Raw genomic sequence first — 16,256 nt, forward strand, 5'->3', positions numbered from 1 at the left:
AGGGGTCCTAAAATATCAAATATCTAAATGATCCATGGTATGACCATCTTAAAACACTTCCATATGTTAACCCCCTGCGGCTTAGACTCTAGAGGGTTAAATCAGTGAATAATTATTTTTCTGGCGTATAGCAACACACAAAGATCGGTTTATGGAATGAAGTCCAGATTCGAATCCAGAAATCTCCCTGGGCTCTATACATTAAATACACTCCAGTGTGTTGTTGAGACATGTATTGGCTGAGTCAGATAGGTCTTACTTTAGCCAAGTTATATGCCTGAGATGTGTAGGTGTTTCATTTGGAGTGTTCTGGGCTGCTGGCCTGTGTACTACAGCAGTGTGTAGGAGTCTAGTAGAATAGTCAGACAGGTCCACTGGGCTGTGTACTACAGCAGTGTGTAGGAGTCTAGTAGAACAGTCAGACAAGTCCACTGGGCTGTGTACTACAGCAGTGTGTAGGAGTCTAGTAGAACAGTCAGACAAGTCCACTGGGCTGTGTACTACAGCAGTGTGTAGGAGTCTAGTAGAACAGTCAGACAAGTCCACTGGGCTGTGTACTACAGCAGTGTGCAGTGTGTAGGAGTCTAGTAGAATAGTCAGACAGGTCCACTGGGCTGTGTACTACAGCAGTGTGTAGGAGTCTAGTAGAACAGTCAGACAGTCCCACAAATAGGGAGAGGAGTAGCCTCTGTAGTTGAGACACAAGGGCTGAGGTCAGATCGAGGGATCCTGTGATGAGTTGTTTAGTGAAAACATAAGACCATTTCTTGCTATACATCTAAGGATGTGTGCCGTGCATTATGTTCCCTACCTGCAGTGGACCACCATGGGCTCATCCTTGCCGGCTCGTTTGCTTCGCACCAGGCTGACAAAGTCCAGGAAGTCCATGGAGTCATCTGGGACGCCATGGTCCGGCCAGGCCACGTACTGGATCTGGGTCAACTCCCGGACCTCCTCGCTCTGTCACCATGGCAACACAACAGTACAGTCAGTGTAATGTCGCCATGACAACAACAATAAAAAGACTGTCTGCTCTGCACCCCCCTTTATTACCATCCCACCACGATACACACTGAGACACCTCACCGACACACACACTGAGACACCGACACACACACTGAGACACCTCACCGACACACACACTGAGACACCTCACCGACACACACACTGAGACACCGACACACACACTGAGACACCTCACCGACACACACACTGAGACACCTCACCGACACACACACTGAGACACCTCACCGACACACACACTGAGACACCTCACCGACACACACACTGAGACACCTCACCGACACACACACTGAGACACCTCACCGACACACACACTGAGACACCTCACCGACACACACACTGAGACACCGACACACACACTGAGACACCGACACACACACTGAGACACCTCACCGACACACACACTGAGACACCTCACCGACACACACACTGAGACACCGACACACACACTGAGACACCGACACACACACTGAGACACCGACACACACACTGAGACACTGACACACACACTGAGACACTGACACACACACTGAGACACCTCACCGACACACACACTGAGACACCTCACCGAGACACCTCACCGACAATGGTGGAGCACAGCCAGACCAGCACGGTTAATCAAAAACTATTATGGGATGTGTGTTTTCCCTTTCAACATCGTCTATCAGTGTCACTATGGTAACACAAACAGGCTGCATGTTAATACTGGAAGCCTCATGGCTGTAGCTGCCGGTCCCCATGGCAACATGATGATCCACCGTAGGTGCACCGCATGAGGCCGAAAAAGAACAGCCCACACACACATCACCATGGCAACTCTTTAAAACGCTGAACGCGATAGTTCAAATGCTGTGTTCGTAACGCTTTGAATCGTTTTTTTTTAGCTGTGATCCACCATTTCGCTAAGTTTACTTTGACTTCCAAATAGTTGTCATTGCATTAGCACATTGCATTAGCACTGGCCATTAGCACTGGCCATTGGGAAACACAACACTGACTTGTGAGCGTCATGTACCTCGAGGTGTGTCAGGGTCATGTCTCGGACCAGGAAGGCAGAATTACCCTCCTCGGTGAGACAGGCCAGCTGGAAGCGGCCGTACGAGGCAGTGCTGTCAGGGTTGGGCCAGTACTGATGACACTTCACCTGTCGGCACAGAGCAACAACATAAGACCTCAGACACAGATTAGTATGGCATCATGATAGAAAAAAACAGGATCAATTAAATGTTTCTTTACTCCAGAAAAACTCTTGAGTGCATGACTCGGGCCTGGAGTTTTTCCTTCTTAGGTGACATTGTTCAGGAAAAACTCCTGTCTCCTTTCCCTGGAGGCCCAGAGAGGATACAGTACATGTCTAACCCTACTGTACATACCCGTCCCCTCTCCACCTGGGTGGTGAGCATGACCACCATGGAGGAGCTCTGCTCCCAGGTCATCTGCCAGAAGTCTGGGCACGTGTTGGGCAGCGGGCCCTGGCACGCAATGTACCGGTTGATCAGGCTGGATGCTGGGATCTCCATCTAGAGTACAGGGAGGAGAATAAGACCTGTGTGTAGGGCTGTTAACGATCAACAGTGTGTGGGCATGTGAGCATGTGTCCATTTCCAGTCCTTGGAGTGGAGACTACACCTCCATCTTGGCCAACAGAGGTCTATTTTAGGCCTGCTGAACAAAGAGTCCATGGCAGTGTGGGTGGACTGAGGCGAACAGCATATGTGATGAGGGAGGAGGTTAGAGAAACTCACGTTGATGTAATTTGCATTGATGTAGTCATCTGTGCTTTTCAGAATGACCCGTGTGGCGTCATCTAAAAAGGAAAGAGACAGGGGAGAGAGAGAAGAGAGAGAAGAGAGAGACAGGAGAGAGAGAGAAGAGAGAGAGAGAGAGACAGGAGAGAGAGAGAGAAGAGAGAGAGAAGAGACAGGAGAGAGAGAGAGAGAGAGAGAGACAGGAGAGAGAGAGAGAGAGGAGAGACAGGAGAGAGAGAGAGAGAGAGAGAGAGACAGGAGAGAGAGAGAGAGAAGAGAGAGGAGAGAGAGAGAGAGAGAGAAGAGAGAGACAGGAGAGAGAGAGAGAAGAGAGAGAGAAGAGACAGGAGAGAGAGAGAGAAGAGAGAGAGAAGAGACAGGAGAGAGGGAGAAGAGAGAGAGAGAGACAGGAGAGAGAGAGAGAGGAGAGAGAGAGAGAGAAGAGAGAGACAGGAGAGAGAGAGAGAGAAGAGACAGGATATAGAGAAGAGACAGGAGAGAGAGAAGAGACAGGAGAGAGAGAAGAGACAGGAGAGAGAGAGAGAGACAGGAGAGAGAGAGAGACAGGAGAGAGAGAGAGACAGAAGAGAGAGACAGAAGAGAGAGACAGGAGAGAGAGACAGGAGAGAGAGAGAGAGAAGAGAGAGACAGGAGAGAGAGAGAGAGTCAGGAGCGAGAGAGAGAGAAGAGAGAGACAGGAGCGAGAGAGAGAGAAGAGCGAGACAGGAGAGAGAGAGAGAGAGAGAAGAGAGAGACAGGAGAGAGAAGAGCGAGACAGGAGAGAGAGAGAGAAGAGAGACAGGAGACAGGAGAGAGAGAGAGAAGAGAGACAGGAGAGAGAGAGAGGAGAGAGACAGGGGAGAGAGAAGAGAGAGACAGGGGAGAGAGAGAGAGAGAGAGACAGGGGAGAGAGAGAAGAGAGAGACAGGGGAGAGAGAGAGGAGAGAGACAGGGGAGAGAGAGAAGGGAGAGACAGGGGAGAGAGAGAAGAGAGAGACAGGGGAGAGAGAGAAGAGAGAGACAGGGGAGAGAGAGAAGAGAGAGACAGGGGAGAGAGAGAAGAGAGAGACAGGGGAGAGAGAGAAGAGGGAGAGACAGGGGAGAGAGAAGAGGGAGAGACAGGGGAGAGAGAAGAGGGAGAGACAGGGGAGAGAGAAGAGAGAGAAAGGAGGAGAGGAGTTTGAAATGGTGGGTTAACACAGTCTGTTAACACAGACTAAGAAAAGTGAAGACAACTGTGTATAGGAGACTGTAGTGTGATGTGATACTCACAGGGTGAGATGTCTCTGTAGCGGTTTTTGGAAATGTTTTGAGGTAATTTGGCACACAACATTGTCATTCCAGGACTTTTCCGGTAGAGTTGCTGTGAGAAAATAATAAAAGCGTTAGGAGAAAAAAATACCTTGACTGGTAATCTCAAATCGGACTTTAACTCTACACAAGCACCTCGTTCTTTAACCCCCCCAACACATTTAGAAATGTGGAGCAAGGAACCATGATATTTCAGCAAAGCATCAAACATGAAATGTACAGACGGAGAAAGCCTGCTATGTCTGAACGTTCACAATCAGAACGCCTGCTATGTCTGAACGTTCACAATCAGAACGCCTGCTATCTCTGAACGTTCACAATCAGAAAGCCTGCTATGTCTGAACGTTTACAATCAGAATGCCTGCTATGTCTGAACGTTCACAATCAGAACGCCTGCTATGTCTGAACGTTCACAATCAGAACGCCTGCTATGTCTGAACGTTCACAATCAGAACGCCTGCTATGTCTGAACGTTCACAATCAGAACGCCTGCTATGTCTGAACGTTCACAATCAGAACGCCTGCTATGTCTGAACGTTCACAATCAGAACGCCTGCTATGTCTGAACCGTTCACAATCAGAACGCCTGCTATGTCTGAACGTTTACAATGAAAATCAGAACGTTTTAAGTAAACTATTTGCGGCCTCCCAAGTGGTGCAGCGTTTTAAGGCGTCACTAAGGACCCGAATTTGATCCCAGGCTGTGTCACAACCAGCTGTGATCGGGAGTCCCATTGGCCCAGTGTCGTCCGGGTTAGGGGAGGGTTTGGCCGGGGGGGGCTTTACTTGGCTCGTCGCACTCTAGCAACTCCTTGTGGTGGGCCGGGCGCCTGCAGGCTGACCTCTGTTGTCAGTTCAACTGTGTTTCCGCCGACACATTGGTGCGGAGGTTAAGCGGGCGGGTGTTAAGAAGCGCTTTGGCGGGTCTTGCTTCAGAGGATGCATGATTTGACCTTCGCCTCCCGAGTCCGTTGGGGAGTTGTAGTGAACAGACAAGATGGAAATTGGGGAGAAAAAGGGGGTAAAAATATAAATTAAATAAAGAGAGATAATAAAGTAAATAATAAATAATAAAGTTACTTGGTGATTATTCCTCACACAGTAACAGGTGTTATAGTAGTTATCTTATGTGCCATAACCTAGAAGTTATGGGGGTCTCTGTGAGGGGCATCACCCTGCACTTGGAGGGCACAGTAAAACACAGCAATAAAGCTGATACTGTAGAACTTATGTAACACCAGTCCAGGGCAACATTTCCCTCCAGAAAGTGGTAACCTCCTTCGTGACCTCAATGAGGTGAAAACAATAGTGCACAAACTAGGGGGAGCTATTGCTCTCGCCACATTTCCAGTCACCTCAGAAAAGACACACAAAAAAATGAACAAGACCCACATGACTCGAGGTACAAAAAAAAAAAATCACAAGAACATTGAGTGGAATAGACGTGATAGTCTTGCTCATGAAAGCTTTAAATTTATAGATGAGGTGAGGACCGACTCACATCAAACTGGGCTAGTACTTCCCCGCTGACCAGACCCTCCTTCAGAGTGTTCATGGAGTCCCTCCAGGCATCCTGGTCCAGCTGACTGGGATCCTGGGGACATTTCTCTGGGATGTACTGGAAGTCTGGCTCAGTCTCCTGCTTCTCCTCCACCATGTCATAGATGGCTGGAGAGACAGGGAAGGAAGTAACACAGTTAGTTAGACTAGTGTAGAACAACAGCATCTCTTAGAATTACTTTAACAAGTATTAGGCTCTGCTCAGTTTCAATATTCACACCAGCATACCACTTAAAAATAAGCAATGTATTAGGTATTGGATACTAACTGGAATGCTATACGCTAGTGTGGATATGGGAAGGTAGCCTTTTATGTTTGATGTCACTTGTTCTTCTACCTATATCGTAATGATTTGGCCTGTTTTAACTGCACATTTCAATAGTGGTCCTGTGTAGCTCAGTTGGTAGAGTATGGCGCTTGCAACGCCAGGGTTGTGGGTTCAATTCCCACGTATGGAAAAAGTATGCAATTACTACTTACTTTAAGTCACTCTGGATAAGAACGTCTGCTAAATGTTCAATGTAGTAAACCCAAGGAGATTACTTAGTCACCAATCAGAGCCCTCTCCTCACCATTGGGCCTGACCAATAAGATGAGCTCTCCTGAGTGGCTCTCACAGCTGGCCTTGATGAACATGACCACCTGGTCGTGAGTGTGCTCCGAGATGTCTCGACCGTTGATCAGAACCACCTGGTCACCTTCGTTCAGGCGAGGGACACACAGGTCAGCCTGTAGAGGGTTGGAGGAGAACGCAATCAGACCACAGTTCTGTGGTTAAAGTGGTATACTGGGAAGACGACACTGGGCCTGTAATATAATAAAGTTGACAACTAAGTGCTGTTCATTGCCCTGTGATCAACATCAGGGTAGAAGCCTTTTTAGTTGAGCCGTGAAAGGACTGCTACTTTTGTTCACTCGATCTATTGAGATAAACTTTTGTTATTGACCAAATACTTATTTTCCACCATAATTTGCAAATAAATTCATTAAAAATCCTGCAATGTGATTTTCTGATTTTTTTTTCTGATTTTGTCTGTCATAGTTGAAGAGTACTACCTATGATGAAAATTACAGGGCTCTCTCATCTTTTTAAGTGGGAGAACTTGCACAATTGGTGGCTGACTAAATACTTTTTTGCTCCACTGTAAGTTTGATGCTAGCGAGCAACTTACATCGGCTTCTTGCTGCACTTGCAGTCAGCCTGACACGCAGTCTCCTTGTTGAGTGCAACGTAATCGGCCAAAATCGGTGTCCAAATATGCCTATTACCGATTGTCGGTTGACCTCTATTCTGGACAAAAGGAATACCTACGCAAGAATGCTATTCATAGACTAAAGCACAGTCTTCAACACCATAGTACCCTCCAAGCTCATGATTAAGCTTGAGGCCCTGGGTCTCAACCCCCCCTGTGCAACTGGGTCCTGGACTTTCTGACGGGCAGCCCCCTAGGTGGTGAAGGTAGGCAACAACACCTCCACTACGTTGATCCTCAACGCAGTGGCCCCACAAGGGTGCGTGCTCAGCCCCCTCCTGTACTCCCTGTTCACCCATGACCGCATGGGCACACACGTCTTCAACGCAGACGTCAACAGTAGTGATTACCAACAACGACGAGACAACGAGGGCTATATCACTGCCTGGTACGGCACCTGCACCATTCGCAATCGCAGGGCTCTCCAGAGGGCCCTCGACGACATCTTCAGCACCCGGTGTAACAGGAAGGACAAAAATATAATCAAGAAACTCAGCCACGCAAGACACGGCCTGCTCACCCCACTACCATCCAGAAGGCGAGGTCAGAACAGGTGCATCAAAGCTGGGACCGAGAGACTTATCTCTCTTCTAAACAGCTTCTATCTCAAAGTCACCACTACCCGGCCCCGCGCAGTACCCTGCCCTGAACTTTAGTCACTGTCACTAGCCGGCTACCACCCGGGTACTCAATCCTTCACTTTGGAGGCTGCTGCCTATGTACAGTACATAGACATGGAACACTGGTCACTTTAATCATGTCTACATACTGTTTCACCCACTTCATATGTATGTACTGTATTCTAGTCAAGGCCTATCGTATTTAACTATTGCTGAACATAAACCATTCTATCCTACATATTATTAAATATATAAATATATATAAAATAAATATATATAAAATATAAATAAAATGAATAAATATATATAAAATAAATAAATAAATATAAAATATATATAAAATAAATAAATATATATAAAATTATAAAATAAATAAATAAATAAATATAAATAAATATAAAATAAATATAAATATATATAAAATAAATATAAAATAAATATAAATATAAAATAAATATATATATATATAAATATATATATATATATATATATATATAAATAATATATATATAAATAAATATAACGTAAATATATAGTGTATGTATATAATATATAAAAATATATATAAATATATAAAAATATATAAATAAATATATATAAATAAATATATATATTTATATACACATACACACACACAGTTGACGTTGGAAGTTTATATAGACCTTAGCCAAATACATTTAAACTCAGTTTTTCACAATTCCTGACATTTAATCCTAGAAAAAATTCCCTGTTTTAGGTCAGTAAGGATCACCACTTAATTTTAATAATGTGTAATGTCAGAATAATAGTAAAGACTGATTTATTTCAGCTTTTATTTCTTTCATCACATTGCCAGTGGGTCTGAAGTTTACACACACTCAATTAGTATTTGGTAGCACTGCCTTTAAATTGTTTAACTTGGTTCAAACGTTTCGGGAAGCCTTCCACAAGCTTCCCACAATAAGTTGGGGGAATTTTGGCCCATTCCTCCTGACAGAGCTGGTGTAACTGAGTCAGGTTTGTAGGCCTCCTTGCTCACACATGCTTTTTCAGCTCTGCCCACACATTTTCAATGGGATTGAGGTCAGGGCATTGTGATGGCCACTCCAATACCTTGACTTTGTTGTCCTTAAGCCATTTTGCCACATCTTTGGAAGTGTGCTTGGGGTCATTGTCCATTTGGAAGACCCATTTGCGACAAGCGTTGACGTCTTGAGAAGTTATTTCAATATATCCACATAGTTCTCCATCCTCATGATGCCATCTATTTTGTGAAGTGATTTGCACTTTTCGCACCAAAGTATGTTTATCTCTAGGATACAGAACGCGTCTCCTTCCTGAGCGGTATGACGGCTGTGTGATCCAATGTGTTTATACTTGCGTACTATTGTTTGTACAGATGAACGTAGTACCTTCAGGCGTTTGGAAATTCCAAGAAAGAACCAGACTTGTGGAGGTCTACAATTGTCTTTCTGAGGTCTTGGCTGATTTATTTTGATTTTCCCATGATGTCAAGCAAAGAGGCATTGAGTTTGAAGGTAGGCCTTGAAATACATCCACAGGTACACCTCCAATTGACTCAAATGATGTAAATTAGCCTATCAGAAGCTTCTAAAGCCATGACATTTTCTGGAATTTTCCAAGCTGTTTAAGAGCACAGTCAATTTAGTGTATGTAAACTTCTGACCCACTGGAATTATGAAACAGTGAATTATAAGTGAAATAATCTGTCTGTAAACAATTGTTTACATATTACCAACCAACTTGCCAAAACTATAGTTTGTTAACAAGAAATTTGTGGAGTGGTTGAAAAACGAGTTTTAATGACTCCAACCTAAGTGTATGTAAACTTTAACTTCAACTGTATATACAGTATGTATGTGTGTGTGTGTGTGTATGTATATATGTGTACACACAAACACACACACACTATACAAACACTGTCCATAATGACTATACACCCCATCACATATATTTATACTCCGGACTCCTACATTGCTCGTCGTAATATTTACATATTTCTTAATTCCATTCTTCTACTTTTTTAATTTACTGTTCGATATTACTGCACTGTTGGAGCTAGGAACACAAGAATTTCGCTGCAATTAACATCTGCTAAATATGTGTATGCAACCAGCCAAATCTGATTTGATGACTGGGTGATGTCAAATCAGACCAGTTCAACGCAATTTACATTGACAGACAGTCCTACAAGTGTGAGTCTACTGTTCCAAACAATGGAACGTTTCATACAGTGTGTGTTCCAATGAGAGAGCGTGAGAGGGAACAAGACAGAGCGAGGGAAAGATAGATAGAAGGGAAAGATGGAGAGAGAAATAGCGAGAGAGAGAGTGAGATGAGGGGTAGAGACATTGTGAGTGTGAGGGCAGAAGTGATAGGGAAAGTGTGAGCGTGTTTCTGAGTATCTGAGAGAGGGAGAACATGAGTATGTGTACTGTAAATGTTTTTTTGACATTTTATTTTCATTTTACCTTTATTTAACTAGGCAAGTCAGTTAAGAACAAATTGTCATTTACAATGACGGCCTACCCTGTCCAAACCCTAACCCGGACTCCCAATCACGGCCGGCTGTGATACAGCCTAGAATCGAACCAGGGTCTGTAGTGTCGCCTCAAGCACTGAGATGCAGTGACTTAGACTGCTGCACCACTCGGGAGCCAGAGTGTATGGGGTGTTGGTTAGTGGTCTAACATACCGATGTCCCAGGGGCCACACGAGACACGATGACGGGCACCTTCTGATCAGCTCCACCCTAAAACCAAGGCAATGGAGAGGGCTAAACAATCTGATCATATCACCAGCAGTTCTTGGTCAAGTCACATGGTCAGGATTAGGAGCAGTAGGGTTAGGTCACTACCCTTTGGGCATTGTTATTTCATAGCATTATACATCATTTAAAATATAATAATACAGATGTTTCATTGTCACACACACATGATAGGTGCAGTGAAATGTGTAGTATAGCGCCCCTGGAGCAAATCAGGGCACATCGATAGATTTTTCACCTTGTCGGCTCGAGTATTTGAACCAGCGACCTTTCGGTTACTGGCCCAACGCTCTAATCGCTAGGTTACCTGCGGCCCTACAAAGCACTACTGTAGGCACAAGGCAGAGGTCTCACCTTGACGTTGAAGCCAAATCGTCTGTTGTCATCTGGCCTCATCTTGACCAGGACCAGATTGTCGTGAGGGACAACACCGTTCAACTGTAGAGAAAGACATAGTGATGTGTTAATACAGGTCTCCATTGGAAAGGACATAAGCTCCTGACAGCCTACAGATCCTCTCAAGGACCCACAGTTCTTCAGAGGTCACAAGGTCAGAAAAACCATGACCCTGGCCCTAGTTCTAAGTAATTTAGGTTCAGCTGAAAAAAATTCACTATGAAACAAAATGAAAACAGTGGTAGATTGAGTCAGGGCGGACTTACCGTGGTCTTGTCGGTTGCCATGGGGACATCGTACATCTCGTTGATGTGGTTGTCAAGGAGACTCTGCTGGGAGTGGGCCTGGATGATCTGGCTCAGGTTCTTCCTGGACTGTTTTGGAGGCAGGGCCGGGGGCCGACCATCTACTGTCTCTGGGGAGCTGGAGAGAGACACAGACAGCATTCAGCTCATGGTAGAGGACCTTCAGTCTGTCTGTCAGACAGTCAATTTTAGGTCCTTGATATTTTTTCAAGATAAGGCACGTTCCATTTCCTAAAATCCAACAGAGCTAACAAGAGCTCAGTAAGCCATTCAGCCAATCAGAGCTTTCAGATAAGCAGAAACTCCATTTGCTCGTGGCCATTGGCCAATAGGAGAGCAGAGCTCCTACAGCACATCCTCCACAGAGAGAGACGGTGTGTGTGTGTTGTAGTGTGTAACTACCTTACAATCCCAGTCACAGTGGGTGTGTGTTGTGTACAGTGTACCTAACCATCCCCGTCACTCAACCACAGAAATCCCAGGAGGCCCAGGGGAACTTGAGGCCCCAGTCAGAGCAGTCAGAGCACATTGTGTTTGTTTGGGGTCCTGTATGCCAGGCTGGTGTCACAACAGAGGAGACACTGGTGGGGAGGGAGGGGTGACACTGCAGGAGGGACAGACAGGCCTCTCTCTCAAAATAAACAGATACCACAAGGACTTCAGCCACATGGCTGAGAGAGGGAAGGGGGGGAAGGGACTACTGCTCACTGACACTGACCACGGGGACATACACAGAGTATTTGTCTGTATTTACATCAAGACAGTAAGACATAAATACAGTTGCTGTCCTTTTCCCCCCAACTAATTGAAGTCAGGGAACGGAACGGTCAACCTTCGCTTAGTTCTTTAAAGGTCAGGCTGGGGTCAGCAGCTTCTCGAGTGACAGTGTAGTGAGATGTTTTCCTGGTTTACAGATCAGGTTGCAGAAGGGAAGCATCATATGACCTGGTTGCCTTGGTATCCACTGCTTGAAACCTCATCTTACTGAGGTAATGCTGTGACAGCCAAGACTGTTGTATTGATGCTTCTTTTGGAGACAGAGAGAGACATTGACAGAGAGGAAAAAGAGATGGGGAGAGAGATGAGGGAGAGAGACAGAGAGGAAAAAGAGATGAGGGAGAGAGATGAGGGAGAGAGAGAGAGGAAAAGGAGATGAGGGAGAGAGATGAGGGAGAGAGAGGAAAATGAGATGGGGAGAGAGATGAGGAAAAGGAGATGGGGAGAGAGATGAGGGAGAGAGATGAGGGAGACAGAGAGGAAAAAGAGATGGGGAGAGAGATGAGGGAGAGAGACCGAGAGGAAAAAGAGATGGGGAAAGAGATGAGGGAGAGAGATGAGGGAGAGACAGAGAGGAGATGAGGGAGAGACAGAGAGGAAAAGAGATGAGAGAGATAGAGGAAAAAAGAGATGAGGAGAGAGAGAGGAAAAAGAGATGGGGAGAGAGATGAGAGAGATGAGGGAGAGACAGGGAGGAAAAAGAGAGATGGAGAGATGGAGAGAGAGAGATAGAGAGAGAAAGGGCGATGCTTGAGATCCCAGGAAGAGTGAGCAGGTGGTTATGTCATCTTCTGGATCAGTGAAGAGAAGAGCAAATGGCTTGGCACAGAATGTGGGTGCGTGCAAGCGTGTGTGTATGCGTTTGTCCGTGTGTGTGTGCCGCGTTTGTCCGTGTGTGTGCGTGCGTGTGTGCACGTGTGTGTGCATGTGTGTGTGTGTGCATGTGTGTGCGTGTGTGTGTGTGTGAATAGAGGAGTGAAATGAGAGCGAAAGAGGGAGGGAAAGTATATAGGCAGAGTGTGGGTGTGCCTCTGTGTATATGCATAGGTTAAGTATGAATATGTATGAACTCACTACTGTAAGTCGATCTGAATAAGAACATCTGCTAAATGACTAAAATGTTAAATTGGGAAGTGAGGGGACTCTGAACTACTCCCTCTATTCCCATTAGAGATACAGTATCTGTACTGGTGCTTGCGACACAGTTCTTGGTAAGATAACACTTCTGCAGAACAGATAAACAGCCTTCCTGCTTTAACATAACAAGAGGCTCTTACCCAATCTGGCCTAATAAAAAACAGTTAACGGATCTCTGAAAGGCATCTCAGAGAACACAACAGCCAAAAGAACTGGAGTACAGGGTTGTCTGGAGGTTGAGGTTAGGATGTAGAGCAGAGGGAAAACAGGTGGGTGGGACAAGGAGAGGGCTGAACATAGCCTCACTCAGTAGGGCAACTCAACACTAGTGGTCCAGAGGTTGGGTCACTGTCACACTGCTACACTAGAGTCACCAGAGGTTAGGTCACTCTCACACGTCATGCTGGGTTAGGCTCTACTATTAGGCTACTCTGAGATATCAGTGTTCTACCAGTGCAGTAGACTACAGCCACGGGCCGGGGGAAGTTTGACCCAAGGCGGGTAAACTGCACTGAGTCAGAGACAAGCCTCGTTTTAATGTGTCTACCACCCCCCACCATGCTCCATCCCAGCCCTGCCGAACCCCCTCCATGCCCCCAGAGCTGTAAACACCGTTTATAGCCCGCGTTCAAAGGCTCTGTTTCCATTTAAGCCCATTAAATGACATTTGGGAAAGGGTGTGAACTGTAATTGCAAGCCAACCGTTAAAAAGGATAACTTTTAAAAAGCAGCTGTTTCAGAAGTCGGAGCAGACACCATGGCACTGGTACTGTCATGTCCAATTAAAATGTGGCTTCCATTGATTTTTAGACCGTGGCTTTAGTGGAGACTTTAACAGTGGAATATAGTAACAGGCACCAACTTTCACCCTCATTAACAGCTATGCTGGTGTTTGATAGAGAGGGAAGAGCTGGTCAGAGACAACTTCCATTAGATTGTCAGTCTTGCTTAGAGCAGTCCCTTGGTGCATATTGTTTTAACGTAGGCCTAGTATCTCGTACTGGGCTACAACTAGCGGCCCCAGTTGTTCCTGGTCAGATCCTACAGTCATATCAACAGGGCCACTGATAACCACCACACCTCTCACCTTCCTGACTACTGCAGTGTGTCCAGTGTCCACTCGAGGTCCAGACTGATTGAGTTGTGAGTGGATGAGGCGGACTTGTGATTGGTGTGTGTGTGTGCAGCAGCAGACTTACGGGCTGGAGTCCAGACTGATAGAGTTGGCCTGGGTGGAGGACGCTGATTTGTGATTGGAGAAGACGGGGAGACTAGGCGAGGCGTGGATCATGTGGTCCACCAGGTGCCCAACCGACAACGGGCGCATCCGCGTCCCCTCCTGTACGAACAACGAGTTCCGGCTGCACACACACACACACACACACACACACACACACACACACACACACACACACACACACACACACACACACACACACACAGGTTAGGAGGATTGTGTGTGGAATCAAAGCAAATGAATGTACGGTATTCCACACTGTTTAAAGACTTCCATTGTTGGTTTGATTCCATTATGTTTTACTCAGCTTCTGTGATACATTTCAAAGTGTACAATTCCTTTTGTTTTAGCTCATGCAATGAAAAGTATGACTTCCAATTCTGATGGTATTGGAACTGGGACTCCCTCACAGCGTGTCTCCCTCTGAGACGTGGGCATTATATTAGGACAGGGGATATAAGGAGGAGTGACAGCCAGGAACTCACTGGTTAGGGGTACCGGGTGGGGAGCGTGTAGGCAGGCTCTGGGTCTCCAGCCTCTCGTCTGATAGGCTGTTCCTGCTCACCGCCTCCCAGTCTGTCCCGCACATCAACTTCCTGGCCATGGGCTTACTGGGAGACCTACTCAAACAGGAAATATAATCAGCCACGTGACAGAGTCAATGAGGATGTGATAGTGCTGACTTTATGATAAGGAAGACAGAGGGTGTGGCTGAAAAGGCACCCTATTCCCTATATAGTGCACTACTTTATACTACAGCCCTATTCCCTATATAGTGCACTACTTTATACTACAGCCCTATTCCCTATATAGTGCACTACTTTATACTACAGCCCTATTCCCTATATAGTGCACTACTTTATACTACAGCCCTATTCCCTATATAGTGCACTACTTTATACTACAGCCCTATTCCCTATATAGTGCACTACTTTATACTACAGCCCTATTCCCTATATAGGGCACTACTTTATACTACAGCCCTATTCCCTATATAGTGCACTACTTTATACTACAGCCCTATTCCCTATATAGTGCACTACTTTATACTACAGCCCTATTCCCTATATAGTGCATTCCCTACTTTATACTACAGCCCTATTCCCTATATAGTGCACTACTTTATACTACAGCCCTATTCCCTATATAGGGCACTACTTTATACTATTCCCTAATAGTGCACTATTTATACCCCCTATTCCCTATATAGGGCACTACTTTATACTACAACCCTATTCCCTATATAGGGTACAACTTTATACTACAGCCCTATATAGTGTCAGTGTAGCCTAGTGGTAAGAACATTGGACTAGTAACCGAAAGGTTGCAAGTTCAAATCCCGAGCTGACAAGGTACAAAATCTGTCGTTCTGCCCCTGAACAGGCAGTCAACCCACTGTTCCTAGGCCGTCATTGAAAATAAGAATTTGTTCTTAACTGACCTGCCTAGTAAAATAAAGGTAAAAAAAAACTATAATAATGGGGCACTACTTTACACTACAGCCCTATTCCCTATATAGGGCACTACTTTATACTACAGCCCTATTCCCTATATAGGGCACTACCTTTGACCAGGGTCTGGATAGGAATCGAGGGGAAAGTAATGCACTATATAGGGAACAGGGCGCTATGTCAGACCCAGCCAGAGTGGTGAAACACTCCAGTCTAAAGCCCAGATGAATATGACTGACACACAGCTCAGCGATAAAGACAGAATCCGTGAGACTAGCATGTGATGATTGGCCCATCAGTATCACTAATTCATCCTACAGCACCGCCAGGATGTGATGATTGGCCCATCAGTATCACTAATTCATCCTACAGCACCGCCAGGATGTGATGATTGGCCCATCAGTATCACTAATTCATCCAACAGCACCGCCAGGATGTGATGATTGGCCCATCAGTATCACTAATTCATCCTACAGCACCGCCAGGATGTGATGATTGGCCCATCAGTATCACGAATTCATCCTACAGCACCGCCAGGATGTGATGATTGGCACATCAATATCACTAATTCATCCTACAGCACCTCCAGGATGTGATGATTGGCTCATCAACATCACTAATTCTCTGGGCATTAACATAGAGCTGTCATAATTGTTTTGATAGAGGACTTA

At 45.6% G+C, this 16,256-nt stretch overlaps 1 protein-coding gene across 4 annotated transcripts in view; it reads right to left on the reverse strand.

Annotated features, from left to right (window-relative positions):
* The window catches only part of LOC135547638 (tyrosine-protein phosphatase non-receptor type 4-like), a 114,086-nt gene that overhangs the window by 15,689 nt on the left and 82,141 nt on the right, over positions 1 to 16,256 (reverse strand). For all 4 annotated transcript variants that reach the window (XR_010456728.1, XM_064976817.1, XM_064976816.1 and 1 more), the window contains 12 exons: positions 14,620 to 14,754; positions 14,097 to 14,258; positions 10,945 to 11,101; positions 10,637 to 10,720; positions 10,211 to 10,267; positions 6,215 to 6,371; positions 5,584 to 5,750; positions 4,044 to 4,134; positions 2,769 to 2,830; positions 2,397 to 2,543; positions 2,039 to 2,167; positions 812 to 960 (listed from right to left, as the gene is read on the reverse strand). Coding sequence is in view for 3 of the 4 variants with exons in the window: in XM_064976817.1 (XP_064832889.1) it covers positions 812 to 960; positions 2,039 to 2,167; positions 2,397 to 2,543; positions 2,769 to 2,830; positions 4,044 to 4,134; positions 5,584 to 5,750; positions 6,215 to 6,371; positions 10,211 to 10,267; positions 10,637 to 10,720; positions 10,945 to 11,101; positions 14,097 to 14,258; positions 14,620 to 14,754 (1,497 nt within the window). In the remaining variant the exon portion in view is untranslated. The remainder of the gene's footprint in view (positions 1 to 811; positions 961 to 2,038; positions 2,168 to 2,396; positions 2,544 to 2,768; positions 2,831 to 4,043; positions 4,135 to 5,583; positions 5,751 to 6,214; positions 6,372 to 10,210; positions 10,268 to 10,636; positions 10,721 to 10,944; positions 11,102 to 14,096; positions 14,259 to 14,619; positions 14,755 to 16,256) is intronic.

Source organism: Oncorhynchus masou, chromosome 10 (assembly GCF_036934945.1).
Source record: "Oncorhynchus masou masou isolate Uvic2021 chromosome 10, UVic_Omas_1.1, whole genome shotgun sequence".
NCBI lineage: Eukaryota > Metazoa > Chordata > Actinopteri > Salmoniformes > Salmonidae > Oncorhynchus > Oncorhynchus masou.